The sequence below is a fragment of the Rousettus aegyptiacus genome, unplaced genomic scaffold (genome assembly GCF_014176215.1).
Source record: "Rousettus aegyptiacus isolate mRouAeg1 unplaced genomic scaffold, mRouAeg1.p scaffold_m13_p_12, whole genome shotgun sequence".
NCBI lineage: Eukaryota > Metazoa > Chordata > Mammalia > Chiroptera > Pteropodidae > Rousettus > Rousettus aegyptiacus.
The window spans coordinates 80911186-80925482 of record NW_023416287.1 but is presented as its reverse complement, the minus strand read 5'-3'; the positions used below and the strand labels follow the sequence as shown (position 1 = coordinate 80925482).

Sequence of the window (14297 nt, the reverse complement as noted above, 5' to 3'; positions counted from 1 at the left end):
TGAAAGTAAGAGTAGCAGCGTGATTAAAGCTACAGTCCATTTTTGTCATAGACCAGACCAGCTCTATCACTATATCCTGGGCCTTTCTCAAGCCAATGCAAAACCTGTGTCATGATGGTGAAATGGTGCTGTATGAATGCAGAGAAGCGCGGAAGGGAGATCAGCAATTTTGTTTGCATTGCTGATATGATTTAAAAAGACATAGTGCTAGATGTGAAAACTGAGTCCTTATAATACTATCTCACTTTCCTGTTTTTGTAAGTATTCTAATGAACTTTACTTTAGCATGTTTTGTGTCACCTTTAAATTAAAGAGGAGAATGAAATGGAGTCTCGTATATGGGATAACTACCAATTTCTTTTTTTTTTTATTTTTTGTTTTCATGCTATAGAAAACTGATGTTAGTCTGCTTATACTTAAATATATAACTTCTTTTGATCTGAGTTTCCTACGTTCAGTGATTCCAGATAAATCATTTCAAATGAGATGAATATATATATATATATATATATATATATATATATGTAATAAAAAACATGTTGGAAAGTAGAAAGCATAATACAAAAGTATCATGAGATAAAATGTAAAATACTTTAGGTCACCAGACAGACTTCTCTGGTTACTTATGAGACCCACAAAGAAAAACTTTTGCCAATGTCTGCCAGGCACTTGGCTGAAATGGAGTTGTAGGGAAAATTTTCTAAGCATTTGTAAGTCAGAGTTGAAATCTACCAGCAATGTTCAGTTTATAAATGACATGGGCTTCATCCAGGGGTTAAAGGGACTGTTTCCACCTCATATTGATGACAAGTCAGTTAACTCACTCAGTATTCATGTGTTCTATCAAATGGCCAAGGTGCGCTCACAGTCTTCTGTGTGCTCCGGCTTTCCCCCTAACTTTTTGACTATGGCTGGTTCATGTGTTTACCTGATCTCTAAATGCGGGAACATATTCTTTTTAAGATGTCAGTTTACTTCCCACTTTAAAAACTTTTCAGGTCTGTTATCTACTTTTATTTTCCTTTCTGCCAGTTTACGAAATCCATACTAGATTTTTTTTTGTCTGTCATAAAAAGCTTCTCTTTCTGCTTGATTTTAATTGGCAAGTGCTCCTGCTATGGTGGATCTCCTTTTTCACACAGTCGTTTGTAAAATGTGGTCCAGAGAGGCAAGGGACAGCCATTCAGGGCAGCATTGACTCTGAGATGGAGTATCTAACTTGGTTTTATGCATTTCATTGGTTGATAAGTAGGTTGCTCAATCTTGTCTATCTTGGCTGAATTCTTCACAGTTCATAGTATAATACGTCTTTCTTTATTCTAGTTGCTGTCCTCCCCACCCCTGCTAGGTCACACTGCTGGCACTAATAATTTTATCCATTTAGGTGTCACTAGTGCATAAATAAACAATTGAGAAATATTTCTTAACTAATTCAAATAAAACAGGAATTTCAGTCTAGTTTTGTATTTATTGCCCCACATTTCTATGGTTTTAAAAACCAGTTGATCACAGACCAGAGGATCTGTAAGTCTGCCTGGGAAACTATTAAGAGTTATCAATGATATGAAGTTGGAGGGGAGTGGATGTTGAGAGAATTTACACTATTTACTTTATACACTTTTGTGTTTTAATTTTTTTCAGTAAGAACATAATTAAAAATTAGTTGTAATGGTCTTAGAGTATTTCTCTATAGATTGCTGATTTAGCTGTACAGAGAAAAGTTGTAATTAAACAGTGGAGAATTCCCACAATACCTTGACCAGGTGATGAAATTAGCATAACAAATGAAGGGAGCAGACCACATGCCATCACGTGGCTCTGCCTGTGATATCCTGGGAAAGACACAAAGCTGCTCTTGTAGTATTGTATCCACCTGAATATAACCATGAAGAAGCATCAGATAAAACCGAATTAAGAAACAGTCTATAAATAACTGGCCTGTATTCTTCAAAAACGCCAATATTACAAAAAGAAAAGAAGACCGAGGAACTGTTACTGATTAAGATAGATGAAAGAGATACGCTGATTAAATGTGGTGAGTAATCCTGGATTTCTTTATTTTTTCTTTTTTTTGTGAGCTTAGTTAAATTTTTATTATACTTGAGATCAATCATAATTCATGGACTGTGGATTAGATAAAAGAATATCAATTGTAGATTTCCTGATTTTCATAACTATACTATTTTCGTTGTTGGGAAATGCACACAGAAGTACTAAGGGATAAAAAGATATGACTGATAACAACCTACTCACAAATGATTGAGACACAACGAATTACATAGTTTTAAGAGCACTGTAATTATAAACTTTTTAAAATAAAAAAAGTAGAGAAACCTGGGAAAAATTTAAAAATATATGTATATTTTGAAGTTCATGGAGGATTTTGATGGTTAGCCACATTTGAGAATCACAAGCCTGGATTACATGTTATTGTTTAAGAAAGAGTTGCTAGAATCATGTTGAGATTGATCAGGTGCCACTAGATACGTAGCAGAAACTCCCTCAAACTTGGAGTGAAAGAGTGAAAATTGACTCTGTTTAGTTTGGGGGTATGAACTTGGTACAGTGTTGTATTCTTTGTGAGTTTCAGTCTAGTCTGAGTTGACCAGATGACTTACTGTTCTTTATATGTCACAAAAATTAAATGTTCTTCAAATTCCATTCTCTCACAGTTCTGATTATCAAAGTTATATTGTGTGGTTGAATAGCATACTGTGTATTTAGACAAAACACATTGTGTTGAGCTCCTTAAGTAAAAATAAAGAGATTTCCCCCCTCATCCAAGCTATTACACTTTCACATTTGTAAAGTATTTCAAATTCATTTTTAATGGACTATTTCCCTTCAAATACATGTGGAGATAGATTTATAAAATTGTAAACAGTTTAGGCATTTTTACAGATTTTCATTGTATGTGTTTGATACTGATTTACCTCTTTTTAATTGCAACAGAGATAAAGAATTAGTAGTTTAAAACAGTAGGAACTACATGTTCTGCTGTGATCAAGGAATTAGATAATCTGGCTTGTTTGTTTAAGGAGTCTGTATCTTGAGACTTTTATAGGGCAGTATTAAAGCTCTGAGCCTTCTTATTATGCCAATACCCAGAAGATTGCTTTAATGAGAAGTAAAGGGCCTTTTTCCAATTACAAGGGAATAACTGTATTAAGTTCCTGTGTTATGTCAACCTGCTTTGATTTGATTACTGCAAAAGAAATGGATTTATCTGTCAGTGTTACTTAATTAACCCTTCTCATTGATGTTTTGCAGAGTAATATAGTGTGGTTTGCACATTTGAGTCTAAATACAAAGAAAATTGGCCTAAAAACTAAGACATGACCCCTAAAGATAACATGGAAGATTGATTGTTTGTCATTGCCAGGTCAGAGGCTGCAGCATTAAACATAGGTGGAAGATTGGGATGTTGAAAGGATAAAATGAAAATCAGTTTATGGGAGTGATTGTTATAAGCAAAAGGGACTGTGCTAGAAAACTGGGTTTAGGGAAGATATTTGAACATTCATAACTATTTGACTTCACCAATATTAGTCAAGCATCAGGAATAATAGGAGATGAGATGAGACGAGGAAAAACAAGAGACGCAGACTTTGTTCAAGTGTAAAAGGAAAGAAGAAAAAGAAGAAAGCAAGAGGAATGGATGCCATTTGGGAAAAGTGGACCATTGTGGTTATGCAGAGCAATTACAGCCTACAAATATTTCAATTAAGCCAGCAGCCCTTTCCCAGAGCCTCACAAATGGTACCCTAGGGAGAACAGAGTTCTAGGGGGAGAAAAGAAGAAGAGATAAAATTGTTATATATTTCATCTTGGCTCCTTTTGTCTCTCTATTGGAATAAATGTAATAAATTATTTATCAAATAGGCATTTTTAAATATCAATTTGTATATCTTAAGTCATTATAGTATAATGGATTTTACAACATAAAAATTACATGTTTCAGTTGAAAAATGCATGTACATGTTAGCAGAGATATATTCTGTTCTATTCCTTTAAAATTTATTCCTTTGTTCTTTAATATTTTATTTTCTGAAGTACCTGCCTTTTATTTCTCACGTTTTGTGATATATATTTGAAAACACAGCTTTAAGTGGTACCAAGCACCTAGTTAAACATTTCCCCAAATTACATTCACTTTTAATTTAGATACTGTGATGGTTATTTATGTAATAATTGGAGTTAGATTTTGTTTTTCAAAGTCTTCAGATATGACAGCTTACTTCTAATTGTTATTCTCAACTGATTTTGAAATAAATTCCCCCTCCCCAACATTATCTTTGTAAGACCGATTTTTATTAAGTGCTTTTAGATCAGTTACATTTCAAAAAGTCAGAGGAGGCATGTAGAATACACATTATTGTACTCTTGCCTCAGTTATTCATGGCTCTGTTTCTAGGCTCTTGCTTAGAGAGATGAAATCCAGAAAAGACTGACTTCTCTTTAAAAGGAAGTCCCTTGCTGGTTCGTTTCACAAATTTGAAATGCGAGGGCACTAAATAACACCCAGGTCTCCATATTTCAGGTTAGATTATTCAAGTTAGATTGTCATTGATATTTCCAAACTATATGGATTGGCATAAAGACTTCAAGGTTACCTTTGTCTAAGTTTCATAATATTACTCTACTCACCTTCAGTTTCAAGAAGATTTCTGCGTTTCAGAATAAGGAATACTACTGGCATTTTTAGAACAAAATAGTTAATACATTTTATTTAGTTACTTTCATATTATCTAAATTTCTTTTCCTGTTTTATAGCATTGAAAAATGCAGTTAACTCCATATTTTAAATATCTGAGATTACTTAGTGTACATTAAAAAAAAATAGTTTATTTTGAACTTAAGGAAATGGTATTATTTTAAACGGTTTTCTAAAGCAGCGGTCCCCAACATTTTTGACACCAAGGACTGGTGCTCCTATGAGAATTTAATGCCTGATCATCTGAGGTGGAGCTGAGCATCTGCAAATATGGATGGAGCTTTGCTCTCTTAACTGCCACTCGCCTCCTGCTGTGTGGCCTGGTACCTAACAGGCCACGGACCACTACTGGTCCACTGCCCGGAAGTTGGGGACCCTTTTTCTAAAGGACTCATTAATGGAAGTTTAAGCTGGAGGTTAATAAAGTCTAAAATATTGAAATCACTCCCCTCTGAACAAGTTTTCCCACCATACTTTTTTCCTTAGTATGTCCACATTTTGCCCTTTCTTATATAAATTATAAGGATATCTTGTCCTTAACCTCTGAGTTTTCAGGTTTGCTTGATAAGGAAATTCGTTAGTGCTGAGAAGGCTAGTGTTAACCACAGTGGTATGAAAATGGAAAGCCCAGGTCCCTGTTCCTTGTCTTTGAAGGATCTTGTAATTTGTTGGGATACACTGCCACAACCCTCATCTCTTGCTCACTCAATTTGAGAAGGGCTAGAAGTTTCTCGTCACTCACTCCTCAGATCACTCATTACGAAGACATCTCGTTTCTTATAGAAACAAAAAGAGGTGAGCATGGTTTCGTGGGCATTGTTTATCAATATTTGAAATGCCTCAGCTCTTCCTTCCTCTATCTTAGAACTCAAATTTGACTTCAGATTACTCCACTTAAAGCTCTTATTGCGATGGCTGCTAATGAAAATGTGCACATCCTTAACGCTCTTTGCTGATGAAATATTTTGAACTCTAAATTCATCTGGCACTGACGGAGAGCATATGCCATCTCAGTTTGTGTGGAGGGCTCAGCCAAGGGTTCTTCCTGGACTAGGAAATTAGTAGGAGCCACAGATGTATGCAGTCTGTGAGTCTTCATGATGACGTGGAGGATATTTAATAATGTCTGTTGTTGCACAGCGAAAGATTTAAGACAGTGTAGACTTCAGCATGTTTCAGCATGTTTCCAGGAAAAACTTCACCTCCAACCCCCAGTGCACTCTGATTGTGCAGAAGCTTTCATTGGGAAATCAATATATTTCTTAGAAGAGCAGGATTTTGTAGACTCTTAGAGCAATGCAAAATACTCTTTTGGTTGTTTTCTGGCTTCATGAAACTCTAGGGCTTTGGGTATTTGGCATGATCTGGGCATGATGTATGGAAAGAACCAACACATAACGCTAATTACCCCAAATCTTCAGAGTTAGGTAACTCTCACACTTGTTTATTTCCAATCAAGCTTAAACCTACACAATACCTAGTGTGTGTTCTAGGGTTGGGCCATTGTTCAGCATACATAACTTGTGACACTGTTATCATTTATAGAGCATGCAGAAATATGTTGAAATGGTGAGATAGGAAGAGGATAGTCTAAAGGTAAATTAAGTCATGAAACAAATCTAATGCTTACTGAATTCCCACTGTGATTGTGCTGTAGAGGTTCGTGGAGAAGGTGGGGTTTGTTTATTTACACGTATTGGCTATTTCTAAAGTCCAGGAGAATATTTGAAAGTCTCTCACCTGTTTAGCAGAACTGGTAGTCATTAAAAAGTGAGACTCAGGTTTCCTCAAACAGATCACAATTTTACATATTTATATGGTTTAATTATCTTAGGTTTGGGCAGTATTAGTAAATTAGATTCTCATGGCAGATATTGATTACTGAGTATTTACTGTGGGCCAGGTACTGCCCTAAGTGTTTAGCAAGTATTAATTAACTTACTGACTTTAATAATGACTCCTTCAAGTTGTAATCCTATTATCCTCTTATCTCCTGTTAGATGCTTACTTTGGGTGGGTCCTGGGTTTTCACTTCTGTTCTCTTAGACTCAAGAGGCCATTGAATTTTCTAGGTTGGCAGATGCCCTCAGGGCAAAAATGTCTTTTCTTCCTCCCTGGGTTCCAGCTTTCACTTTGATTTTGGCTTGATAATTTCTTACTCTCTAGTCAGCTCATTGGTATTATAAGAAGATTAAAATTTTTTTTTATCTATCATTTTAAACTTTGTGTATGTGCGTGTATGTGTGTGTATGTGTGTGTGACATCCAAGTATAGATGGAAATCTAACCCCATTTTTACAGTTGGCAAAAATGGATTCAGAGAGGCCTGGAACTGGCTCAGGCCATAGAGCTGGTTAATGCAGAGTTGCTACTAAAATCCAGGTCTCGATCTCAATTCCTGCAGTGCTATGTTTTCTGGTATTTGTCTGCTCTGATAGTTTTGATCTCCTGGTCCGTATGAGCAAAGTGGAAATTTGAGTAATCAAATCATAAGAGTAATGAATGTGGATGGGAAATCATAAAAATCAAAAATTATGTCTTAATATCTTTTCTCTGAGTGGAGTATTTGGTTCTAATTCTGCCCAAACCCTGCTCCGATGTTTTGGTGCCGAAACATCGACATTTGAGAGGGGGCTTACACAGAACTACTCAAATAAAATGAAACTTTGTGGATTGTCAGGCTGTCTCCTAAAGGAACTACCAATCCCACGAAAGTTACCATGTTTGTTCTAGTTTCGGGTAAAATAAATAAGAAAAATCTCGAACGTTCAAGTCCATTTCAGTCTTGTGGAAGAAGACTGTCTGTTATCCACTTGCTTTATTCCTTTCCCTCCTGCTGCCTAGGTCGTTGTCTTTCTGTCATTTATCCTCATCTTGGATGGAGGGCGGCAACAGAACAAGGGAAAGGCCCAAGAGCTAAATATTCAGACTGCTGCTGTTCCTGGCAGGTTTTCATTTATTACTATGCGACCTTAATAGATTTCCCGAACAGTTTGTTTTTTTTATCCCATGCTAACCGTGAATTTTGTTCCACTCTGCTTTTCTCATTCAGTAGAATTTTTATCTTCTCTAGTCCATCACAATGTACATTTTGATAAGCTCATAAGAATTTTATTGTTCTCCTACTTTTCTAATCTCTCGATTTCTTCAAATATTTCCTTTTCGTGTTGTATATAATTCTGTAATCTTTTTTGGACACAAGAATGGGCATAAACTCCCAAATAAATGCCTTTACTCTGCCTGGGGAGGTGACTGGAGGTCATATTCGAACTGGTCATGGAGAGATCTGAAGTTCGTACCATGGGGGACATTTACGGAGTGGAGGAGACTACTCACTGGCTTTTAGCAGTAGCAATACCTTTGTTGGCCAGCTCTGCCATTTATTGTCACCTTGGGGGAGTTTTCTATCCCATGAAGCCTCAGTTTTTTTCATTTCTATAAAATGGGGATACTGCTAGTGCATCAAAGTGCTTAGCATATAGTATCTAACACATATTTAAGCTCACTATATGTTAGTTATTTTTCGAGAGATGAAGAACAGTTCAGGCAAAGGGAATAGAGGTACGAAAACATGGAGATACATCAAAGTGTATACAGCATTCAGGTACAGCAGTAGGGAGCACGGACTGTCCAAGTGAGGGCCATGTCCAGCATTTACGTAAAAAGCGAGCCTGCGCAAGAACCATTGGGAAGCAGATGTGATGGGAGCGTGTTTTGAATGCTTCTGAAACTGGAAACCTAGGCAGAGATTTTAAGATAGGGAGTGAGATGGGCAACTGTTGGTAGTGAGGGGCAGGCATCTTTTCTTGTGTTCCCGACAGAGAGGCTGCTGAATTTCAAAGTCCTGTGTCTATGAAAATTACTTGGGAACCTTGATAAAAACAGTTTTGTTTTGTTTTTTTTTCCTCTTGGCCCCATCTCCAAAGAACAAAACTCACTAAGTCTGCAGTGGACCCTAAAGATGCTGACTTTTTGAAATGAGCATGCCAGGTGACTCAGACGCAGGGTGGTTGTCAGAGGCATTTTGAGATGTGCTGGAACAGTCGTTGAGGAAATGCATGCTAACTGGCAGATCTGATAAAGCTCGGTGGGGGAGAAGATGGAAATAAATAAAAGTAACATGTTTATAATTATTACGAGTTGCAAATATCCATTCCATACCCTTGTATCTGCTTGCTTGGGTGAATGAGCACCAGTTATACAGATATTTTTTTTTTTCCAAAGATAAAATGTAATCAGAAATCATAGGATTTATTCTATTAGGTTTGGGAGAGCTAGAGCTCTGTCCTTACCTTCTAGATCAAGCAGGAGGCCAAAGGATGGAAAAGCCTGTAAAAAAGAGAGCAGTAGTAAGGAGGAAGGCACAGCAGCATGAGGTCAGGAAATGAGAAGGGCGGGAATGGGGATGGATGGCAAAAGAGCAGTCGGATTTGATTGGTTGGGAATCCATTTGTAAAGGAACTCGACCAGTATTTAACCTGTTTTGAAAAAGCTAGACTTCCAGCATTTTTAATTAGTGGATTGCTCGCTTTTGAAATCGCCCAGTTGGGAATACTCAAGTTTTGATGTGTTTTATCTGCCTGCTAATTAGCAGGCTGCTTGGTTGACAGTCATTTTTACTTTATTTTGTGGACAGAAGATGTATACGTGGGTCTCTCCAAACATTCCAACTCAGATCTGGGTTAAAATGCATAAGTCACTGTGTATTTAGTAAGAGCTCGTACTGAATTATAAATCAAATTCTAGTCTGTCTGTTCTCCAACTCGTTCTTTCTTTTTGCTCTTCAATATAATTTTTCCTCTAGCACAGGGCTTCTCAATCCTGGCACAATTGACATTTGGGGCTAGAACATTTTTTGCTGTTCGGGACTGTGTCGTGTATGAGTAGGATGTTCAGCAGAATCCCTGGTTTCCACCCACTAGATGCCAGCAGTGCCCCTTTCCCCCCAAGCTGTGACAACTCAGAATGTCTTCAGACTTTGCCAAAATTGCCCCTGGCGGAGAACCACTGGCCTGACATTACTGCGCTCCTCTTTCCTCCTTGTCTCCGCCTACTTTTCATGTTCAAAAACCCTCTTCGAAATTCGAAAAGATAAAATGCATCCAAATAATATGACTATTGATATGACTAATCCCTATCTTATGGTAAAGATAGGGATTCAACTCCGTTCCTGCATTATTTTTTGGCCAAATTGAAGAGTAGAAATCCCTCCAGTTAATCCGAGTTGGCTGTTTCAGGTGAAAAGGAATCAAGGGGCATCAAACTTCTGTAAACCTGCAGTGTTTGAGAGATTTTGTCACTTAGACTGTTCCCCCAACCCCTCCCCTAAAATATTTGATTTTTGGTTAAGGATGAAGAGAAACATGTAGGCTACAAAACTTATTCATGTGAGAACTGAGAGGGTTCTTCTCTGTGTCCCTCAGTCAGTGCATACCAGATAGGCCAGGAGGTTGGGCTTTTCAACAGCAAATCCAGGGAAGGTATTGCACCTTCTCTCCCGATTAGATGACTCCCCAGTGCTTTCTCGACGTTCCTTAAAGCTCATTGTTCCTGATTTTAGCTGTCCACAGGGGACATCTGTTTGCAGTTGCAGTATCTTCTGAAGCACCCCCCCCCAAAAAAAAAAAGGAACCAAAATAATTACTTTAAAAACAGGAAGAATTCAGGTTTAGTGACAATAGTTGTTTTTTTTTTATTATTGTTGCTATTCCATCTCTTAAGATATTCTAAAATGCTCAAATGCCATGTGCCCTACCATACCCCAAAATCAATCAATTAATTATACTATGATTATTTCTGCTGGTAATAAAATAGCAGTAATAAAAGGAATGACAGTAGTGCAGTAAGAGAATAAACAGTATCACTGAAATGTTAGGAAAGACAATAAATGGGATTATGTCTGCTGAACCAGCGTTTCACACCTCCTCCTCCAATTCTGTCAGAGGAAGTTTGTGATGGCCGTCTGTTATCAACCGTGATCAAAATAATAGAACAGCAAAACTTTTTATACTTATAAAGGGCCTTTCATCAAAAATCTCAAAGCTGTTTCTAAATATAGAGTGACTGATCTTTAAAAGACTTTTATGTTTTAAGCACTTAAAATGATAATTTAGCAGTTACATCCTCCATCCTGAGTATTTGCCACTTGAAGCAGTAACTGAGCGTTTAGTAATCTGGTCAGCATTAGAACTTTGCTGCTACAGGATTTAGAATTCCAGCTTTTTGGTAGTTCATGTCGGTCTCTTCACCATTATTTAACAAAATAAAACATTACTTTAATGGCTTTAATTTCCATATCTCAATGCTCAGATTAAAGATTGTAGGTCAGGTGGTCAAATCTATTTTAAAAAAATTAAAAATCTGAGACAATGTTGTCTTAACGTAAAAACTTTCGAAAACAAGATCGTAAAATCTTTGTACTGGTGGAAATAGACAATGGAATTTTTGTTCTTTTTTTTTGGTGGGGGTGGTTCTTGAGTTTAAGAGTATTTTGGCATGGGTCCTGTCAGTGTAAGTATGAATATTTACCTGAATTTAACTTTTTGTGTTTGTGTGAAGGTTGTAATCATGTATTTTTACATTTATTTTGTTCAAAAGATTTAAATAAAACTTTAAGTGCAGTTTCATGTCTATAAAAGTTGACGCTATGAAACACTGTGAAAGATGGAAGTAATTTTTATGTTCATACCTCTAGTTCCTGAGGGTCCAGTTCATTTCTGCTGTGAATTTAAATGAGTTAATTTAAGTAGATGGGTCAAAAGTCACTATCATCGTAGTAGCCCCGTGCCTGATTCTTAATTAAAGGCAACAGGAGATTAATTTGAAACATTAATTTAAAAATGCATATACAAAAAGAAAGAATTATTGCAAGAAAGCCTAAAGAACTTTCTCTTGTCTCTAGATGTAGAAGACAGAAGTAGCTCAGGGTCCTGGGGGAATGGAGGACATCCAAGCCCGTCCAGGGTAAGTATATCTAATCATTTCTCCCACAACCAGACATCCCACATATGTAAATTGACAAACTGAAGGTGAGTTTCTCTCATGAACACACACAATTGCACAGCTATATATGCATACTAAATTTAATGAGGATCAGCTTGTGTTTGGAATTTGTTTTTCATTCTCTTATTGGATGTTATTATAGAATTTGACACCTGTTCCACTTCTGCTAACCAGAAGAAAAATCCTTTATTAAATATTTGGCCTTACGTTGCCAGTTATTGATCTAGTATTATAGAAAATTATTTGTTGTAGATGTCACAACTTTGGAACAAATCCTCGTATCTCTGTAATGTATTGGTATAAATAGACTACAGAGTAATTCTAGTGACATAGTATGAAATCCTAGCCTACCAGTATTATCTATATAATATATGTCAGTTGACTTCCCTTTGTAAACATATTATTCCATCAGTAGTGCATTTCGTCACCAATTGGGTTCATTCATTTATTTGGTCTCAGCATTTTGCCACTCTTTTCATGGTTTCACTCCATGATTTGGTTATGAGTTTGGGTGTGATGGGAAGACCATAGAATGAGGTGAGAGTGGGGTTGTTAGGCAATTTGTGTTCTTGTACGTATATGACCTTGGGCATGTCACTTCACCTCTTTGATCTTCATTTTCGTAATTCGTAAGATGAAGAAGTAGAACCAGAGGATCTTATGTGTTCCTTCCAACAACTTAAATATGTATGATTTGATATATAATCTGTCTTCCTTTAGTCAAATCATTTCTAGGCCCTCTAAAATCCATGTCTGCTTTTGTAATATACATGTAATATCCAAATTAAAAATAGAACACATAACTAAACACACATCCGCACCTCCACCAACCAGCTGTATAGATAAAGCATTCTGTAGGGAGGTAACATTTTACTTTTTAACTGCTCACGTAAATTTAGGATGGGAAGAGGTCTCTATTTTGGCATAAGAGGCAAGAAAGGTAATCAAGGTGTCAAAATGAGGACATTTCAGCAAGCCACAGTTACCCATTTCCACCTGTCCTTTGGCCTTGTGGTTCTTGCTATAGTCTTCAGAGTATAGCAGGATCTCTAAGCTGACCAGTAATTTTGTTGAGCCCTGCACCAGCTGTCGAGTTTGACATTCTAATGCGTTATATGGATGGGTCGAGGAAATCTTTCCTCCTCCTCATGTTACAGTCTGCATTTGCAGAAATAAATCCATTCCCCTGACGGCAAGTGTTAGAGAGGAGAGCACTTCCCTCTATTGTTCAGTTCATTCAGACTTACTTAATTTCCTGTGATTTCTCAGTTTAATACACATAGTACTTTTAATTATATTTCTGAGAACGAGGTCCATTTAGGATCATTCTGACTTTTATTTAGTTTTCATTAACGGTCCTACCACTTTTTTCAGGGAATATGGTGGTGAATAATTTTGAATCAATATTTGCAATTTATATTTTCTAAATCCAGGGAGTTTGGATGAGACAGATTACTGTGGCTGACTTGTACCTGTACAATCATGCCAAGCCTCTCTTCTCTCATCTTAAAGCGGTGATGTTATCAGCTACCTTGCAGTACTATGCTGAGGTTCAAATTAGATAATGTAAATTAAGCTTTTGGTATACTCTTTAGGATGAAGACACTTAATAAATAATAATTAGTATTATGCAATGCCTGCTGGGTATGGAATGAGCGAGTTTAAAACCCATGCTAGGTATTTAAAGTGTGACTTCTTTCAACATACTGACATGTTGACAGCATTAGATTACAATATCTTTCAAACTGATTTTTATAAATGAGGAAAATCAATTGAAATTGAGGTTGTTTGCAACTTTAAGGAATCCAGTTATTCTCTACTGAGGTGATGTGCATTTTCATTTTTCATGCGGCATCCGCCTTTTATGTGTGGGCAGATTCTGCCCTTTGGCTAACATGCCGACTGACACCTCTGAGTAAATTTGAGTTAGTCTTTATGGGCAGTGCAACCAGCTGAGCAGATGAGTTTGGTTTTTGTTTTTGTTTTTAGTTACTTAATGCACCTTAGTAGACTGATATAGATGGTTTTCGTTTCTATATGTCATCAAATTCCTCCATTAAAAATAAGTGATTGGGCTGTTTAAAAACATTAATTTTAAATTCCCATTAAAACAATGAGTTAATCATAATAATGACTAATTTCTGCCAAAAATTATGCCTGCTTTAAAAATAATTTTTTTGTGGCACACTTTCTCTAAATCCTGAAGTACTAATTTACGCTCAAGTTTTGATGATCATTCAGAGTCATATTATAATAATATTAACATTCTATATGTTAATTACTTATGGAATGATCTAATTCTCTTACAACCACAATAGTGACTGTATCAAAACAGTGAAATTTCAGTATCCTAAAAACCAAACGTTGTTTAAAGGGCTCTACTTTGGTATTCCAAAAGTAATTCACTACAAGCTATAGGGAATTTTCCTTCATAGCACAACTTTGCTTTCTTTTTTTGTTTCTTTTTAATTTTGGCTTATTGAAATAAAGACTTTTAATATTTGCAATATATTTTATCAGGTGTTTTACATGTATTATTTCATTTAATCATGTCAACAACTTCATGCATTTGGTTCTATAAT

The 14297-nt window shown here is 36.4% G+C and overlaps 1 protein-coding gene across 27 annotated transcripts in view; it reads left to right on the top strand.

The window, feature by feature from the left end:
* TCF4 (transcription factor 4) overlaps positions 1-14297 on the top strand; it is a 334414-nt gene that overhangs the window by 97866 nt on the left and 222251 nt on the right. For all 27 annotated transcript variants that reach the window (XM_036230077.1, XM_036230071.1, XM_036230073.1 and 24 more), the window contains one exon: positions 11615-11676. In XM_036230077.1, the coding sequence (XP_036085970.1) occupies positions 11615-11676 (62 nt within the window). The remainder of the gene's footprint in view (positions 1-11614; positions 11677-14297) is intronic.